The following is an 18,083-nucleotide window of genomic DNA, read 5'->3' as shown; positions in this document are numbered from 1 at the left end:
GATAATGACATACCTGTGGAAAAAGTAGCTGCTGATTTTTAGGCATGAAAATTATAAAAATTGAAGCCATCGTAAGATCTATACAGTAAAAGCAGAGCTATCCAAGCTTACTGAAAAAAGGTTTTTGTTCAGTAGTAGTACCCTTTTACCATAGTTACAACCCTGTATTACCAAAATGTTGTGAAAGCTAGGGAGCGTTTTAATGTTCCAAAAGCTGCTGTTTAAAAAAAAAAAAAAAAAAAGAGTTCTGGTATAATACTCATCTGTAATGTAAAGTAGTTTAAGTTATATTGAAAGATATCTTTCTGTAACAGTAAAGAGTGACTAACACTTTTGTTTTTTGAAGGAAACTACTTATGACATGGGCTTTGGAAGTGGCTGTTCTGATGAAAAAATCAGAAACATATGCACCGTTATTTTCTCTCCCATCTTTTCATAAATTTTGTAAAGGACTTTTGGCAAACAGTAAGATATCACATATTTTTACTTAACTGTCTTTTACTTGGCATAATTAAGTGACCATGTCATATACCACCGATAGCTGTAACTACTTGTTGTTTAATTTACTTTTGGGTAGGCTTCCAGTTTGTATTGCACAAAAACTTACACTCCTGTATTTTTCCTCAAGTGCATCCCTACCTATTACTTATGCAAACAATTTATTGTCCTTGAGTAACAATTTGTGATTGTGAAATTGTGAAAAGCATCTACCAAAAATGTCAGTGATGTGCCAAATCTTACTTGTAAGATTGCATTATATTTTATCAAAAGCAATGGAACCGTTCCATAATGTGATGTATTGTTTGTTTTGGATTTCAAAACCTGGAAACAGAAATATGGGAACAAATGCTTTTAGCACCATAATACTAGCAAGAGCAGTAACTTCCCAAGGCCAGGAGTTACAACTTCACCTTCCTTTTTTTCTATTGAAATGTATTGTGTACAACGCCAGTGTATGGGGACCATAGGAAGGACTAATCTGTCAGCTGTCGGAAAAGACCCATGAGAACATTTATCACAAGTGACTTTGTTACTAGTCATATACTTGCTTACAGTAAAACTAGTCAATGAAAAAGTTTTGCTTGAAGCCTCTGTCTCCTGCCAGCTATGCTGTAATGTATGCAGATGTTCTACCGCAAACAGAGTAATGCATAAATTACCTAATTCTAGGAAGAATAACTTTTTTTTTTCTTTCAATTCCTTAATTCAGCCCTTCTGGATGATATGAACATTTGTCTTCAAGCATGTAGTAGTCTCCATGCCCTGTCTTCCTCCCTCCCAGATGACCTTTTACAAAGGTACTTGCACAGAATTCTGTATAATATTTGAATTATGCTGTTAATGGAAATGTTACCACCTTTCTTTTTCCTTTTTGGTGATGCAGATGTGTTGATGTGTGTCGTGTTCAACTAGTACATAGTGGTGCTCGTGTAAGACAAACTTTTGGAAAACTTCTGAAGTCGATTCCTTTAGATGTTGTGTTGAGGTAAGTTGTTGAAATTAACTTCAATGACATATTTGAAAAATAAAGCCAGTTGAATGTTGTCATGCTTTTAGATTTTTAAAGTATGGCTGCATGGAGTGTCTTCTATCTCTTACTTTGCAGGTCTAAGAACAGTAGGTAGTACACAAAGTAATTAACAAATCTGATAAACTATGCAACACTTCTTGTAGCAAATATGAATACTTGTAAGGTACATGTTATCCAGAGCTTCAGCAATATTACATCCTGCAAATTGTCTCAGGCCTGAACTTTTGAAAGCACCAGAGAATATACTTATTTCCAGTCATTGCGTGTGTGTGTGTGTAACTTTTTTGCACAACTTCTTTTGATGTATTCAAGTGCATTGTAACATGGGTTGTTTTCTCTCTCTCTTCCTGTAGTAACCGTACCCACACAGAAATACAAGAAATTTCTTTGGCTATAAGAAGTCATATGAGCAAAGCTCCAAGTAATACATTCCACCCACAGGATTTCTCTGATGTCATTAGTTTTATTTTGTATGGAAACTCTCACCGAACTGGGTAAGAGCTTTTAAAACTGAAATCCATGGATGTTGAATTTATAGCAAACAATTCAAAACCGTATTTAGTTTTAAATTTGTAATTATGTTTACAAATTACATTGATTTACCTTCAGTCATTTACTTTTATATTTGAAGTATTTATAAGTATCTTCAAATGCACACCTTTTTTGCATAATTGCCTATGTACATTGCTGCTTGGAAATAATCATATGAAAGACTTGAGGGCAACAGGGGGCTGAAGTGTGTGCAATATAAACTTGTTGCCACGTGAATTTGTGTTAATGTGCTGATGTTTTCTTTCAGGAAGGATAATTGGTTAGAAAGGTTATTCTATAGCTGTCAAAGACTAGATAAGAGAGATCAGCCAACCATCCCTCGTAATCTGTTGAAGACTGATGCTGTTCTTTGGCAATGGGCTGTTTGGGAAGCAGCTCAGTTTACTGTTCTTTCGAAGTTACGAACTCCTCTGGGTAGAGCCCAAGATACATTTCAAACAATTGAAGGTAATGTAAAAAATATAGTTTATTTTCATGGGATTTTTTTTTGTAAGGTTGAGCAGCTAAGAACTTTGTGTCCAAGGCAAGAAGTGCAGTGGCTTTGTTTTTCAGTGATTATAGATTTTTAGCATGTTTTTGACTGACACATCAAGAAATGTAATTGCAGAAGAGCAGTTGCATAATTATTGTTAACTTTTGAGAGATTTTGAGAGATCATTGCTATGCCTTGACACACTTAAATAAAGTACTTCTGGTAACTTTTTTTTTTCCCATGTTTTGGTAAAATGCTTAGGTATTATTAGGAGTCTTGCAGCCCATACGTTAAACCCTGACCAAGATGTTAGCCAGTGGACTACTGCAGACAACGATGAAGGACACAGTAGCAACCAGCTTAGGCTTGTTCTCCTTCTACAGTATCTGGAGAACTTGGAAAAATTGATGTACAATGCTTATGAAGGATGTGCCAATGCTCTTACCTCTCCACCCAAGGTTTGTCTGTCTTATGGTGCTGATGTTACTTGAAAGTCTATTGAATGAACAGTGTTTTCAAGGTTGTTCAGGTCTTGACTGTGGAAGTTGAGAAAAACTTCTTAAACAAAGTTGGAGACTGTAATTTGTCTGGCTTTGACTTTGGCTTATTCCTAGAGAAACGTGAAAACAGGACTTATTTCTGGAGTACCAGCTTGTATAGTGGTACAAAATCAATCAAGTGTGTAGTAAGTCTGATTTGTAGTAGTCACTTATTTGTAGATTGCCAGCAGTCCTGTTATAAAGTAATACAATTATTTGAGGCTTTAAATTGCTTTTTGAGGAGTACAGTAATTATTTATAAACAACATACCCTTTTGTGTAGTTCTAACTGCAAAGTGCTCTTCACTGTTGAAATAAGCTATTTAAGTAGCAGACTTTGGTAGTAATGTACAGTTAATAGTCGGTTTACTTCAAGATTTTTAGCTTGCAAGTATGCCTGGCCAGTTGTGGGCTATGCATGATTTCAAACCATCTTCATTAATAAAACGGAAGATGCAGAATTTTACCTCTTTCATCATCTCTCAATTGAAAACTCAACTACCTGTCCTGACTGATTGTTGTAAGTATTTAAGTACTTAATGTAACTGTTTTGATTCATGCAGAATGGTGTTGTAAAACTTACCTTTTCTGTCTTTAAAGGTTATCAGGACATTCTTTTATACTAATCGTCAGACATGCCAAGATTGGCTCACGCGGATTAGACTTTCCATCATGAGAGTTGGGTTGCTGGCCGGCCAGCCTGCTGTGACAGTCAGGCATGGCTTTGATTTACTCACAGAAATGAAAACTAACAATAGTATTTCTCAGGTAATCTCTTCTCAAGCTCTGTAGGCTATTGCAAAAATATTTCCACGTCATTCTAAAAGAACTAAGCTAAGGCAATCAGTAGTTATTAAACCAAGTGGTAAAAGACTGTGTTGTACAGACATGCTTCTGTATTGACAGACTTTTGTGGTTAAGCGATACTGTATGTTGGAGGTTAGGATGTACTGTATAGATGTGGTCAAATACTATAAGTAAATGAGTGCTGTAGGTTGTTCACAGTTGGAATTGAGCAATTCTTTTTAAGTGGAAGATTCTGCTTAAACCTTATGAAACTGCTGTTATATTAGTGTGGCCTTCCTGAGCTTGTGGCAGTGTAATGTCTCTGCTTACCTGTGGGTATGGGCAGGGGGGATGTATCGTGAGGGTATCCTTCCTCTGTAAGCAGCTAGCAGGTAAGTGCTGGGTGAGATCAGTAGATAAAATGGTTAAGCCTTCTTAAAAAGGCTGAATAGTTTCTTCAGTACATGACTTGATTTGCTTAAATATTTTAACAAAGGAGGTTTGATAGATTTGCTTCCTGCCTCTTTAAGAATTCTCATACTTACATAGATATAGGCCATCACATAGTGATTGCTAACTGCTGACATTTAGGCTATGGATTCACAGCATATCCTCTTCCCTTAGCTCCCCTGCTTTTCCAAAAGCAGTGTAATGGATGAATATGCAAAGCACTTCACTTGTAGATGCATATAATGAAATACTATTTTACTATTTCCAAGTATTTAACCGTGTATATAGCTTTTATTTTATGTGAGACTTCTCTAATAAAGCTTTCGGTTTGGTTTTAGGGAAATGAATTGGAGGTGACAATTACGATGCTAGTAGAAGCATTATGTGAGCTTCACTGTCCTGAAGCTATTCAGGGTATCGCTGTCTGGTCTTCTGCTGTACTTGGGAAGAGTCTTGCCTGGATCAATTCTGTAGCTCTCCAAGCAGAAGGGCGGTAAGTTTTCTCAGATAACAATGTTACAAACTTGGACACTTTTTCCTTCTTATGCATAGTTCTGCTTCTGAATCTTTTAAATTGTGGTGTGAATCAAGGCTGTTGATGTAATTTCCATGTCCAAGTCATTGTGTCTTTCAGAGATACCCAATGCATTCAGTGTTTTTAGGTACTTTAACTTTTAACAAAATTACCAGGAATTTAATATAAATGGTGTTTCTAAGCTGTTTTTTCTTGGTTTTTCATACCCAGCAATACTATTTTCATATTGTGTTTAATTTTCCATTGCAAAATATTATTAACTTAAATATTTTCTAATGAAGTTTCTGACCAATGGTGTGATCTGGTTACCTGCTATAGTTTGCAAAGAGAGGGACTCCAAGGGAGATGTTTTGCAGTTTTAGTTCAGTTTTGAAAATGTAGCTTCTACGTCTATTGAAGTAGAATCTTTGGCTGCAGGTACAAATAAGTGGATCAGTGTTCCAGGTGGGATATGCCTTCCTTTTGGTGTTTTCAGCTCCTTAAAGGAATGCATCCTTTGTTCTGTATGAAACAAAAAAGGGACACCTGTCATTATTTACCTGCAATGTAAGATTACCACAACAAAACAAAAAAATAAGGTTTTGCATTTACAGCTCTACCATTTTTGTTAGATTACTTAAAATAACGTGCAGCTTTGTAACATGTGAGAAGTTTCTCAGAAATGTCAAGTTTAAGGTGTGAATTGTTGCCCTAGACCCAGTTTTACAATCCTCTCTTAAATGATACATAGTTAATCAGTATTCAGGTTTACTCATTCACATAAAAAATGTGACAGGCAAATAAAAAACTTAATTGTCTCCTTTAATCTGTACTTGGTTTGAAGTTGGCATTAAAACCTGAATGGAAAAGTTTTTATACTGTGCTATAACCTGGAAATTCAGATGGCAAACATGTATTCTACGTTATCCTTTCCTTTTGCTGAAGGTGACATGAACTTTTTGAGTATTGTGCTAAAGAAATGTTTAAAATATATTCTATTTACCAAAAAAGAAAACTGGTTCTGTAAAATGCTGACTAAAATATTCAACCATTTAAGGTTTGAAAAAGCAACTGCGGAGTATCAGGAGCACCTGTGCTCCATGACAGGAGTGGATTGCTGCATAACAGGCTTTGACAAAACTGTTCTGAAGTTGGCCAATTCAAACAGTGTGAATAATGCCAGCCCAAAGCATTCCTTGAATGGTCGGTATTTATTGTTTTCTTTTTAGAAGAAATACAATATTGTTACTGTATGTACATAAAATTGGAATGTTTGTTGATATAGCCGTGGTAGTGATGGTGTCTAATTCTTAAATCTGAACATCTATTTCTGTTTGCAGTTAAACTGAACTGGTAATGCCGTTGAAACCAGTAGTATGCATAGAAGGTTTGCAGTATTGAGGTCTGGATGAATGAAATTAAAAATAATAGTAAAATACTTTGTAACTTACAAATTGAATTCTAAATTATTTTAGATCATGACTTAAGGCTTATTATTTGTGATACAATTATATCGTAAATGCACTAGTTAAAGTGTTTTAATTACTGAGACTTGGTTTCAGTATTCAGTTTTGTCTTTGAAAAGGGGCCTTCTTTGTTCTTAATTCTAGTTACTCTGTTTATCTGTTTTGATGCTTCTTTACAGAAATGGACTAAATTCTTCCAAAATCTCCTTTGAAAAGGTTCTGGTTTTTTTTAAGTGAAAGAAGAATACTGTAAATGTTATATAACTACTTGATTTTATTTTTTTTTTAAAATTAAGTGGTTTTCTTGACAAAAGACACAGAAATTACATTTGAGTAATAGAATTGCTATTTAAAAATATATAAGCATAAATATATATTAAAGTATATGTACTTTTTTTTTTGCTGTTTCACAGGAGAAACTAGAAAAACTGTTCTGACTAAGCCAAGTGACTCTTCACCTGAAGTTATAAACTACTTGGGTAACAAAGCATGTGAATGTTACATTTCCATTGCTGACTGGTCTGCTGTTCAGGAGTGGCAGAATATGGTCCATGAATTGAAGAAAAGCAATAGTAATACCTCAATCAATCTGAAAGCAGATTTTAACTACATAAAGTAAGCATATAATGAATTTATTCAGCAGTGTCTTACAGTTCCGTATCTTAGAACTGAAATACTAAAGTTTTTATGGATTTTAGAAACCAGATGTTATTGAAATAGAGGCATGATAAGAAGAAAGTTGTGTTCAGAGAGGGAAAACTTGGCCATGATATTTACTAGCCATGCAGATAAATAAAGAGGTAACATAATTCTAAATAGTTACTATGACTTTCTGACTGCTAAGGTTTCTTAGTGTTCAAGAAAACCATCTTTTCATTGAAAGTAAAAGAAAATTTATTCTACTTCTATTGGTAGAAGATGCATCCTTTTGTACAACTTAATAGTAAAAAAAAATTATCTCAGTGGTACAGTTCTTCAAAAATATTTTAATTCAGTAGTTGAATGTAAAAAGTATATTAAAGAGGTGGTCTTGGCTGCTTACATTTTTTTGGTTCCATTTTTTTTAATGGAACATAGAATTGTTGTTTGTGCATTTATTTCCTAACCCTTGATATTTGTCTGGTTCTTGAAAATTCTTCGTGATGTTGAAATACTCCCTCAATGTTTAAGGGTCCTTTCTGTTTCATTTGACAACTTCATTACTTTCTATCCCTGTACTATTGTGGTGAAGATTGTAAAATCCTCTTGGCTGAAACTTGTTGACTTGAAAATAAAAGCGTAGAAGGAAGCTTCAAAATAAAATCTTGCAGGTCTGAAAAGATGACTACTTTTGTCAGAGAAAGGGCTGATCCTTTTCCTTACTGCAGTAACTCAGTGTTGTGCATTTAATCCATTAGGAAAGGGAGTGCTTGTCACAGATGTGAGAATGTGTCATTTTCTGAATGTTTTGTGGTTTTGTAAACTAAACCCACTGTAACGATAAACATCGCAAGTACTTGCTGTAATGATGCAGAGGTCTGGTTGTTTTGACGGGCTTGAGTTAATTTTCATCCAGGTAATTACTGGAAGTAAAGATACTAAATCATCAGAAAAATCCTGTAAAGAGCTCCTGAGGATGCGGAGCACGTTGACTCCTCCACTCCTGAGCAGGCAGATAAGCGACCCTGTGTAGTAATGACAATCAAAATTATTCAGCAGAAGGGGGAGTTTTCGCATGCTGAATACTTCTGTTCTTTTCTGATGCAGATACTTAGATAATTCTCCTTCAGTGGATAGTAACAAGAATATTGAACCTTTGAATCTTCTGTATTTCAGAGTCGTCAAGCCTGTTAACCTTTTATTCCCTTTTTTTGTGTAGTTCCGTAAAAATCTATAATGCCCAAATTATTTCCATTATTTCCTAATGTGGAATAATGAGGGAAAAATTAAATTTGCTGCTTCAGGCTATTAAACAATATAAATTTGGATGATCCACGACCTGCACGATATTCCAGTATTTCTGGTAGTTTGGTTTTGTGTAAACTGAAGTGATGAAACCATCACCTCATGAAATTCTGCCCCCAAACTTATTTTTCTGTGCAGGGGAAAGAGTTTTGGGGTTTTCTTGATTTGACTTTGGAAAGAGTTTAAAACCAAATTTTTTCTTCCTGGCTGTGGTGGTAGAGTATTATATATAGTGTGATGATAAAAGCTTCACAGCCGGGGAGGTGTGGGTTTTTTCCTTTCACTTTGATACTGAATTTGCCCAGTTGGTGCAGTACTATTGTCTCTTACTGATCTATGTGAAAGTTGGTATTTTTGCTTAGGATTAATCATTAGTGCTCTGTAGGATTTTGAGTTAGGCTTGAGTCTTTCTTTTTAGCTATATAAGACACTTATCAACTGCAATGAAGTAAGAAATGTGAAAATAAAACTATAAACATTGAATTGCAGATCTCTGAGCAGCTTTGAGTCTGGACAACTTACTGAATGCACTGAACAACTAGAATTATTACCAGGAGAAAATATCAACCTACTTGCAGGGGGATCCAAAGAAAAAATAGGTATACACACCTAAGTTAACATTACTTCAAATACAAAAGTAAATATTTCTTCATGTGTCTGTCTCTATAAATGAGAGACTGACCTTCTGAATGCAGTTTGCTGTGTTCAGTGGACTGACCGTGATGTTTATGAATCGAGCTTCAAAATGATTGACAGTGGTCATTGTAACTGTTGATACAGGTGTATTTTCTGGAGTTAATGTGTTTGTTTATAAGTAATTTATCATCAATTTCTAATATGAATGCATATATATATTAAATATATATTAAAGAAGTTTTTTTTTCCAAACTTCCTTGCTTTCAAAAATGCATTCTCAGTGACGCTTGATAAAAATTTGGCAATTCTAGTTGGTTTCAATTGTTTAATCTCCATGTAGACATGAAGAAGCTCCTCCCTAATATGCTAAGTCCTGATCCAAGAGAACTTCAAAAAGCCGTTGAAGTACAGCTTTTGAGAAGTTCAGTATGTCTGGCAACAGCTGTAAACCACATAGAACAGGAGCAAAAGTGGCAGTCAATATCAGAGTAAGTTGAAATGTGCTTTGAATGAAAGAATGTAATATACTGTGAAAAGCTGTTCTATTTGTTAAACGTAAGTTTGTGAAAAGCCTACTCTGCTTTGTACTTCAGCATCTGTGGTAGTTTGCTACCAGTTTTAGGTGTTGTGAGTTATAAGCTTACTGAAGAAAAACAAGACTGTTTAACTTGGAGATTATGTAGTTCTTTAAGTTGATAAGTACTGCTGCTTGTTGATTTAATTAAAGTATGATAGTGGCACTTGTGTGTGATATTGCAAGATCTTCTCATCTCTTTGAAGATGTTGAATTTGCTTTTTCTTCAGTAATTTTGAGACCACTGTTTATTCTTAAAGTCTAGCTGAAAAAAATGGCTGTTCTGATTCTTCATTTCAGAAATGTTATTAAGTACTTAAAGCAAACATCACGAATCGCTATTGGCCCTTTAAGACTTTCCACACTCACCGTGTCTCAGTCTTTACCAGTATTGAGCACTCTTCAGTTGTATTGTTCTTCTGCTTTGGAAAATACTGTATCCAACAGGCTGACATCAGAGGTAGGTCTGTGTTTAAAACCTAAATAGGAGTAATGTCTTTTTCCATGTCAGGTCATGAAGTTTTGCATATAGAACTTATATTAATCTTTTTAAGCGTTCTTAATCATACTATAAAAAGACCTGTTAGTTTTCTAGCTAAAGACACATAGTTTTCTAATGTGGCTTGACCCAGGTTTTTTTAAAATATACTTCAATTTGACTTCTTTTTATAGTTATACTATCTCCTTCAGTTACACTTGTAGTATTTTTAAAGTTTTGTTGGTTGTTGCTTTTTAGAGAAGTGTTGCTGTTTCATCTCTAAATACTTTGTAGCACTTATTCCTACAACACGTGTAATTTACTTTAAAAGTAACTTTAAAATATTTATCAAAAAACAATCACTTCAGCAATTAAAAACTCCATGTCAAACTTCAAACAGTATGAATGATCTAGTTCTAATTTCTAATCATGTTGTCCAGAAAACAGATCTACTTGATTTTAAGCTATTCTTAGAGTTGTCCTCTCAAAATCAAGCATGTCTTTCTAGAGTTGAATAAAATAGTTGCACTTTATTAGTTAACGATAGAGCGGCTACTAATACAAATAAGAAAGCTCTGCACAAAAATGCTCATTGGTTTTAATAAATAAAAGTACATTTTGGTAAAGATGTGTCATGACAACTGTGCAATTTCTATGCCTCTTTCAGGACTGTCTTATACCTCTCTTCAATGATGCTTTGAGGTCATGCAAACAACATGATGTAAGGCCATGGATGCATGCACTGAGGTACACAGTGTACCAGAATCAACTGATGGAAAAACTTAAAGGTATAAAAGCTCTTACTTTAGTGTTATGAAAAGTAAACTTAAATCTGCTGAAAGCAGCAGTTGTGTCTTTTTCTATTATTTTAGGTGGATTACTTTTAAAAAGCCAAGTTCTGGTTATTTGCATGACTTGTTTATAACTGGGAGTCTCAATTACTACTGTAATGTAGACTGTTAAAAAGAACAAAAATTATTCTGAAATGCTTAGCAATTCTACACTTACTCCTCTGGTTACACTTTTACTTGCTCATCTCTTCATACTTTAAATACTTTCACTTCCGAACACTTCAGCACTATCAATAATGGGTCTTTAAAACCAGTCAGAAAGCATTTAAATATACAGTATGATAAAAGGCAATGGGAGAAAAATTGTATCGGGGACAAGTAGATTTCTTAGTTAAGAAGACTGCTTATTGTTAAAAAAATACATTTTTGCCCAACAGATAATCTGTGGAAATACTTTTTTTGTTTTGGATGAGGTATATTAACGTTCTAGGCAGAAGTCATCCAAATTCGTGAAGGTGTTAGGAAGTATAAAAGGCCTGAGCAATTTTTTACTGATGGCTATATATGGAATAGATTGGACAGAAACTATGTATATAATGTAGGTGCAATTATTGTTTGTTTAATATTTTTGTTTACAATGTCTTGGTTTCTTCTGCAGAACCAACAGTCCCAATTAAAAGCCATCTAATGGAGCTGGGCTTAACAGCAGCAAAATTTGCACGGAAGAGAGGAAATATTGCTCTAGCTACACGACTGCTTGCGCAGTGCAGTGAAGTTCAGCTAGGAAAAACCACCACTGCACAAGACTTAGTCCAGCACTTCAAAAAATTGTCTGCACCAGGTCAGATAGATGAAAAATGGGGTCCTGAACTTGATATTGAGAAAACAAAATTGTTATACACAGCAGGTGAGTATTTGCTAATGACACTGTAGATATTTGAGCTTCTTGTCCTTATAACCATGCTAATTCCCCTGACCTTGAAGAAATTGTAGAACAGTATCATTAGGAACTAATTTCATCCTATTAACTGTTGTCTCAGTCTGAAAGTGTTCTCACAAGTCTTTTGTTACTTGTAATTTTTAACGTCAAAAGAGAATTTTCTCTGTAAAAATACATTGTTACCAGCCGTATCTGAATATGCTGAATTTCAGAAGTGTTTTGACTAAACACTTAACTGAAAATACGCTTTTCATGATATGCAGGTCAGTCAACACATGCCATGGAAATGCTGAGTTCTTGTGCCATATCCTTTTGCAAATCTGCCAAAGCTGAATATGCAGTTGCTAAATCTATTCTCACGCTGGCTAAATGGATTCAAGCAGAATGGAAAGAAATTTCAGGACAGTTGAAACAAGTATATAGAGCTCGACAGCAGCAGAATCACACTGGTCTGTCTACCCTGTCTAAAAACATATGTAATTTGATTGATCTCCCAGCTGTTAATACGCTAGAAGAGGAATATCCTAGGATTGAAAGTGAATCTACAGGTAGATTTGTTCTCACTCATGCTTTGTTAAATTATTTACTAATGATTCCACTGAGGGATAGCATCATTTACACTGATAAACACTAAGTGCTCCATCACTCATGTATTTGTTTTCCTAATACATGTATAAACACTGTGTGCTTTGTGCAATAGGTAGCTATACACAGTTAAAAACCCCAAACACCTTAAGATTGTTGTCTCATATTTCTTTCACATTTTTCTGATTCAAGTGATGGTGGCTGGAGAAGAAACTGGAATGCATTTATTTTATGTTGAGGAGGCTATTAATTTTTGTTATGTTGTTGTCTGCTTTCGGCTCCTGTGTTTGCTAAAGTTTGAATGAAATCTTTCAGATTAAGTGTCATCAGGATTTATTTTTTTAAGGCCTTGATAATTGTGAAAAGCTGTTACCTTTAGATTAAAGATAACAAGAAAACCTATACTTAATTTGAACACTTCTGTTGCCCCAAAATGTACCCTAAATTCCTAGTTTTCAGCAGACTTTTCTTCAAATGTCAAGATAAAGTTATTTCTTTGCTTAGACATGGATTTCATAAATAACTTAATTCCTGTCTTGCAGGGTCAGAATTATTTTAACATCTGTTAATGGATGTTGAGTGGTAGGTGCTTTGACTTGACAGTGAAGAAAATATATATATATATACACAAATAAACACACTGCCCTAGGTACTTCATAAAAGTCTGTTCCTGCATTATCTTGCTGTTTTGGAGACCATGAGTTTCTTGCCTCAGTTCCATTCTTTCTGTGAAGGAGAAAGCAATTGTAGGGTATAGGCAGTGGTCGTTAGCAAATGAAAAACTGGTCTTTGTTTTGCAGTCTGTGTCAGAACTGAAAAGTAATTTCCTTTTTGAAAATTTTCCTCTTGGGTACTAACTTGACTGAAAAAAATACTACACACTTTACAGTGTTATTCTCTATGCTAAAGAATTAGACGTAGACTTTGCATCATAATATGTATTGCTCTTTTCTCCCATCACAGTAAATATTGGAGTTGGAGAACCTGACTTCATCTTGGGACAGCTGTATCACTTGTCTTCGGTACAGGCACCTGAAGTAGCCAAGTCTTGGGCAGCCCTGGCTAGCTGGGCTTATAGATGGGGACGGAAAGTAGTCGATAATGCTAGGTAAATTCATCCTAATGTTTAAACTTAAATGGCACAGTTAGTTTTCTTAAGATAAACCCTAGCTTTGTGTTTGGTTACTGTTCTTTGGGGTCTGAAGTTGCATGTGATCAGAGAACTGAATGTTCTCTTGATTATTGCCCTCTTTAAAAAGAAGTTTAATTCTGAGATAAGGATGAAGATTTCTTCCTTCGATAAATTTTATATGCACAGTCTTAATGGGTTCAGTAGCTCTGTGAGTACTAATATATTGGGGATCAGTAATTCATTAATTGTTACAGTCAGGGAGAAGGTGTTCGTCTTCTGCCCCGGGAAAAATCTGAGGTTCAGAACTTGCTTCCAGACAACATTGCAGAAGAAGATAAAGAGAAAATCTATGGGATTCTTGGGCAAGCAGTGTGTCGTCCAGCTGGGATTCAAGTAAGTGTAAATTTGCTTGTTTAAAAAATGTTTAACTTCAGTGTGAATGTTATTTTTCCTCTACTTGTGATTCTTGACTCTTGTAAATGTTTTCAAGTTTAAAATTCAGACAAGAGTCCTCTTAAGAAACAACCTCCTAGCTAAGTGGTAACACGTCTGTGGACTACGGTAATATGATCAAGTATGTGCAGTTGCATCAGTTGCCTAGACAAAAACTGGATTAGGAACTAATATTGTTTGTAGAAATGGTTGGAGGACTTAAATCTGTTTTCTCTTTATTTGCATTTAGGATGAAGATATGACTCTACAAATCACTGAAAATGAAGACAATGAAGAAGATGATATGGTGGATGTTATATGGCGTCAGTTATTAACAAGTTGTCCCTGGCTTTCAGATCTTGATGAAAACGCAACAGAAGGGTTAATTAAAGTTTGGAGGAAAGTTGTAGACAGAATCTTCAGTCTCTATAAACTCTCCTGCAGTGCATACTTTACTTTCCTCAAACTCAATGCTGGTCAGGTTAGTGTTTGTGCTGATGAGGAAATTCAGTCAGAGACTTTTCTATATGATATGAACTGTATACTTAGCTTAGAGGAGTATTTCTTTCTTTCAAGGTTCCACTTGATGAAGATGATCCCAGGCTGCACTTAAGAAATACTTCTGAGCAAAGCACTGATGATGTTATTGTGATGGCAACTCTAAGACTGTTACGATTGCTTGTGAAACATGCTGGAGAGCTTAGACAGTATCTGGAGCATGGGCTAGAAACTACACCTACTGCTCCTTGGAGAGGTAAATATATGTTATCTAGTTATTAAAATGAATTTTGATGCATTTTCTCTAAACACAGGCAGAAAGGTATCATTGTCCTTTCATAGCATTTTTATTTAAGCATGATGGAAAGACGGCCTGGCTTTTACTAAATAATTTCATTGAAGGCATTTGTCTACCATGTATTCTGATCTTAAAATAGATAGGTGGCATAGATTCTGTTTCCCTCCCTCCTGTGCCTTAAGGCATTGAAAGGGGAAAGGAGATGTAGTTTTTCAAATATTACATTATATTACCACCTTAAAAAAAACCACAAGCAACTAGTATTTTCTTAGCTATGGTTTGAAATGCAGTTCAGAGAAGGATGTGTGGGTATAGCCAGGTATCTCAAATAGTTGTTTGTCACTACACTACTGGTCCAGGTTGCTCAGGGACTTCCCCATAAAAGGTTATTGAGTTAAAGCGTGGAAGGCAGCAGGAGAGGAGGCCAGCTATTGTAAAACTCTACTTTCTCTTGAAACATCCAGTTATGCTAACTTCAAGAGCTACTAATGTGAGTCCCCTTATTTTTGAAAAATTATGTGACAGATAAGTGTGCAAAACTTAATTCCTAGTGCTTGACTAAAGGATTCTGTATTTGAATAGTAGAAGAAAATAAGCTACTGTGTGGACTGTGCAAAGCAGTTATTTAAAAGAAGTTTTTATTGGGAAACTAGACGTTTATGTTCCCTCAATGAAAAACCAGCCTGCTTTTAAAAATAAAATAAAAATATGCATCACTTGAAATTGAGTCAGCACATCTTCTTTTCCTGTTTATAAAGGTATTATACCTCAGCTTTTCTCCCGCCTGAATCACCCAGAAGTGTATGTTCGTCAGAGTATTTGCAACTTACTGTGTCGAGTGGCTCAAGATTCTCCTCATCTCATACTATATCCTGCAATAGTGGGTACCATTTCACTTAGCAGTGAATCCCAGACTTCAGGTATGGAGGGAAAAATAAATGTTCAAATACACTATAGCTAATATATCTTTATATACTCCGTAAGATGATAGGGGTGGTTTTTTTTCAGTAACTGATAGTTTTTCTTAAGACTACTTTTTTATGGGACCTCACTGATACCTTTAATTTGATTTAGTTTTTTCAATTTTATCATTGTATATTTTGCTAGTGCTTAATGTAATATGGGGACCTGATGCTAAATGAAGTATTGAATGATGTATCTTTTAAGGCCAGAACAGTGTAGATAATATTTTAAAATCTGCTTTTATTTTAGGAAACAAGCTGCCTTCTGCCATCCCTACTTTGCTAGGTAATATTCAAGGAGAAGAGCTGTTGGGTGGTGAATGTGATGGAGGGAGCCCCCCAGCTTCTCAAGAAAGTAGTAAGGATGACACAAAAGTTGGATTAAATGAAGATCAAGCAATGATGCAAGATTGTTACAGCAAAATTGTGGAGAAACTCTCTGCTGCAAATCCAACAATGGTATTGCAGGTAAATAATGCAAATATATACGACTTGTGCTTTTATTTGAACCACAAAAAAATATAATTCATGTATCTTGTGGGTAGACCTACTGAAAGTTTGGTGCATCTTTGCTGTTAGGCTGTCATCTTTTTTCAAGTTCATCTACAACAATAAGTCTTAATACTAGTACTCTTAAAAATAAGTGAATCCTAATTTATTTTACACAGGTTCAGATGTTAGTGGCTGAGCTGCGCAGAGTTACAGTTCTTTGGGATGAACTTTGGTTGGGAGTTTTACTGCAGCAGCACATGTATGTCCTCAGAAGGATTCAGCAACTGGAAGATGAAGTCAAGAGGGTCCAAAACAACAACACTTTACGAAAGTATGTCTCTGAATAATTCAAGTGATAATCCTAACAAATGTTTGTTCTTGGGGAAGCATATAGTCAAGCAGTGGTGTTGCTCCTGAATTCATATTATTCTAGCTGCTGCTTTGGAAGGCAGTGACCTTATTTCAAGAATATTTTGATGCTACAGCTAGTATGCTAATTGAATGAGAAAGAACAAGTCTGCTTGTGAATCCATGTTCTGTACCAATAATGTGTTAGAACCCAGTGCATGTGAAGTTGTGGATTATGAGATCTTATAGTTTTCCAAGTTCTGTCTTACAAGTCATCTAAAACGAGGACAAGGATGTTGAAACGTGTAATCTTTTTGGAGTTTACTGTAAATACAGGTATTGGGAGTAAACAGATCTTCTTAAACTGCTTTTGGTTTTCAGTGTTCAGTAAGTCTGTCTTTGTCTTCCTTTGAATGAGTTTGTGGAAGAGAAAGGCCATTCACTGGGCACTTGGCTAAGCTTAGGAATGCCTCTTGAACTCTATAGTTGGTGCTGACATGGGATGGGAGAACAGCTTGATGTGAATATTTCTCTTTCCCTTCATTATAGTGTGTACATCCTGTACATCCTCAGGAAGTAGTAGTGAAGAACTTTTTATTAAAGGAAATCAGTTGCTTGGAGTGGTTTGAGCTCTGAGCTTCTCCTCAGGGTTTCCAGTGGTGAAGAATCCGGTTCAGATGTTTCAGTTTTAAAAAATGGGGTGGGGAAAAGTGTCATTCATAGGAACATGCATTCAATGTGGAATGAAATACACTTCCTTTTAATACTGTAATTCTTGAAGACCTCATTTTAGAGATGTAATAATTTTTATGCATTCTTAGATGTCTCATTTGCAGTCTTATTTTAATGCTTTGCCTATGAAATAACTTGGTTTTATGGAGTTAAGAGAAAATTTTGGTGTCTTTTTTTTGTTTAATAGAGAGGAGAAAATAGCAATCATGCGTGAAAAGCATACAGCTCTAATGAAGCCCATTGTATTTGCTTTGGAACACGTACGGAGCATCACTGCAGCTCCTGCAGAAACTCCTCATGAGAAATGGTTTCAGGATAACTATGGAGATGCAATTGAAAACGCGCTAGAGAAACTTAAGAATCCTTTGAACCCTGCTAAACCTGGAAGCAGCTGGCTGCCATTTAAAGAGGTATTATATTCACAGACTAAGAGTACAGTGTGGAGATTCTTGGTACCCTTGCTACACCATGTGCTTGACCCTCAGTGGTTTCTTGCCATATCAAAATTGCAGCCTGAAAGTTAGTCTTCTCTGCAATCACAGGCATGCTAGACACTAAAGCACAGTAATTTTTGCCTCTGTAACAAGTCTTCCTTTGTGCATTACTGCATTTCTACCCAATGAATTTATTTGAATTTTTCCAAATCTTGCATCTTCTGCTGTCTGGGATGCTGTCAGTTTTTTAGGGGCAGAGGGCTTTATTTTTTTAAATACTGTCTTTCTGAAACTCCATGCTGTTTGAATTTAGTGAATTTAAAATTTAACAAGTTGGTACTCTGGTTATCTAAGCATAGTCCTTGGGCTGTGCAGCAACAGTCAAATGATCAACCTTTCCCAAAGATATTTTATTTTCAGTTATGTGGTCTTGTCTTAGTTTTTAATGGGTCTGAGGAGAAACAATATCTAGAACCAACCTGGTGATTTTTAAAAGT

The 18,083-nt window shown here is 35.4% G+C and overlaps 1 protein-coding gene across 2 annotated transcripts in view; it reads left to right on the top strand.

Annotated features, from left to right (window-relative positions):
- The window catches only part of SMG1 (SMG1 nonsense mediated mRNA decay associated PI3K related kinase), a 67,343-nt gene that overhangs the window by 30,644 nt on the left and 18,616 nt on the right, over nucleotides 1-18,083 (top strand). For both annotated transcript variants that reach the window (XM_055804282.1, XM_055804281.1), the window contains 24 exons: nucleotides 347-465; nucleotides 1,211-1,298; nucleotides 1,385-1,486; nucleotides 1,885-2,025; nucleotides 2,331-2,530; nucleotides 2,817-3,013; nucleotides 3,695-3,862; nucleotides 4,669-4,823; nucleotides 5,902-6,047; nucleotides 6,724-6,925; nucleotides 8,744-8,853; nucleotides 9,231-9,378; nucleotides 9,765-9,924; nucleotides 10,610-10,730; nucleotides 11,392-11,640; nucleotides 11,937-12,221; nucleotides 13,222-13,366; nucleotides 13,645-13,783; nucleotides 14,073-14,303; nucleotides 14,399-14,576; nucleotides 15,377-15,538; nucleotides 15,831-16,048; nucleotides 16,249-16,403; nucleotides 17,340-17,562. In XM_055804282.1, coding sequence (XP_055660257.1) covers nucleotides 347-465; nucleotides 1,211-1,298; nucleotides 1,385-1,486; nucleotides 1,885-2,025; nucleotides 2,331-2,530; nucleotides 2,817-3,013; nucleotides 3,695-3,862; nucleotides 4,669-4,823; nucleotides 5,902-6,047; nucleotides 6,724-6,925; nucleotides 8,744-8,853; nucleotides 9,231-9,378; nucleotides 9,765-9,924; nucleotides 10,610-10,730; nucleotides 11,392-11,640; nucleotides 11,937-12,221; nucleotides 13,222-13,366; nucleotides 13,645-13,783; nucleotides 14,073-14,303; nucleotides 14,399-14,576; nucleotides 15,377-15,538; nucleotides 15,831-16,048; nucleotides 16,249-16,403; nucleotides 17,340-17,562 — 4,042 coding nt within the window. The remainder of the gene's footprint in view (nucleotides 1-346; nucleotides 466-1,210; nucleotides 1,299-1,384; nucleotides 1,487-1,884; nucleotides 2,026-2,330; nucleotides 2,531-2,816; nucleotides 3,014-3,694; nucleotides 3,863-4,668; nucleotides 4,824-5,901; nucleotides 6,048-6,723; nucleotides 6,926-8,743; nucleotides 8,854-9,230; nucleotides 9,379-9,764; nucleotides 9,925-10,609; nucleotides 10,731-11,391; nucleotides 11,641-11,936; nucleotides 12,222-13,221; nucleotides 13,367-13,644; nucleotides 13,784-14,072; nucleotides 14,304-14,398; nucleotides 14,577-15,376; nucleotides 15,539-15,830; nucleotides 16,049-16,248; nucleotides 16,404-17,339; nucleotides 17,563-18,083) is intronic.

This window comes from Falco peregrinus, chromosome 5 (genome assembly GCF_023634155.1).
Source record: "Falco peregrinus isolate bFalPer1 chromosome 5, bFalPer1.pri, whole genome shotgun sequence".
NCBI classification, from domain to species: domain Eukaryota; kingdom Metazoa; phylum Chordata; class Aves; order Falconiformes; family Falconidae; genus Falco; species Falco peregrinus.
Note: the sequence above shows the minus strand (reverse complement) of the source record. Positions and strands in the feature narration are given on the sequence as shown.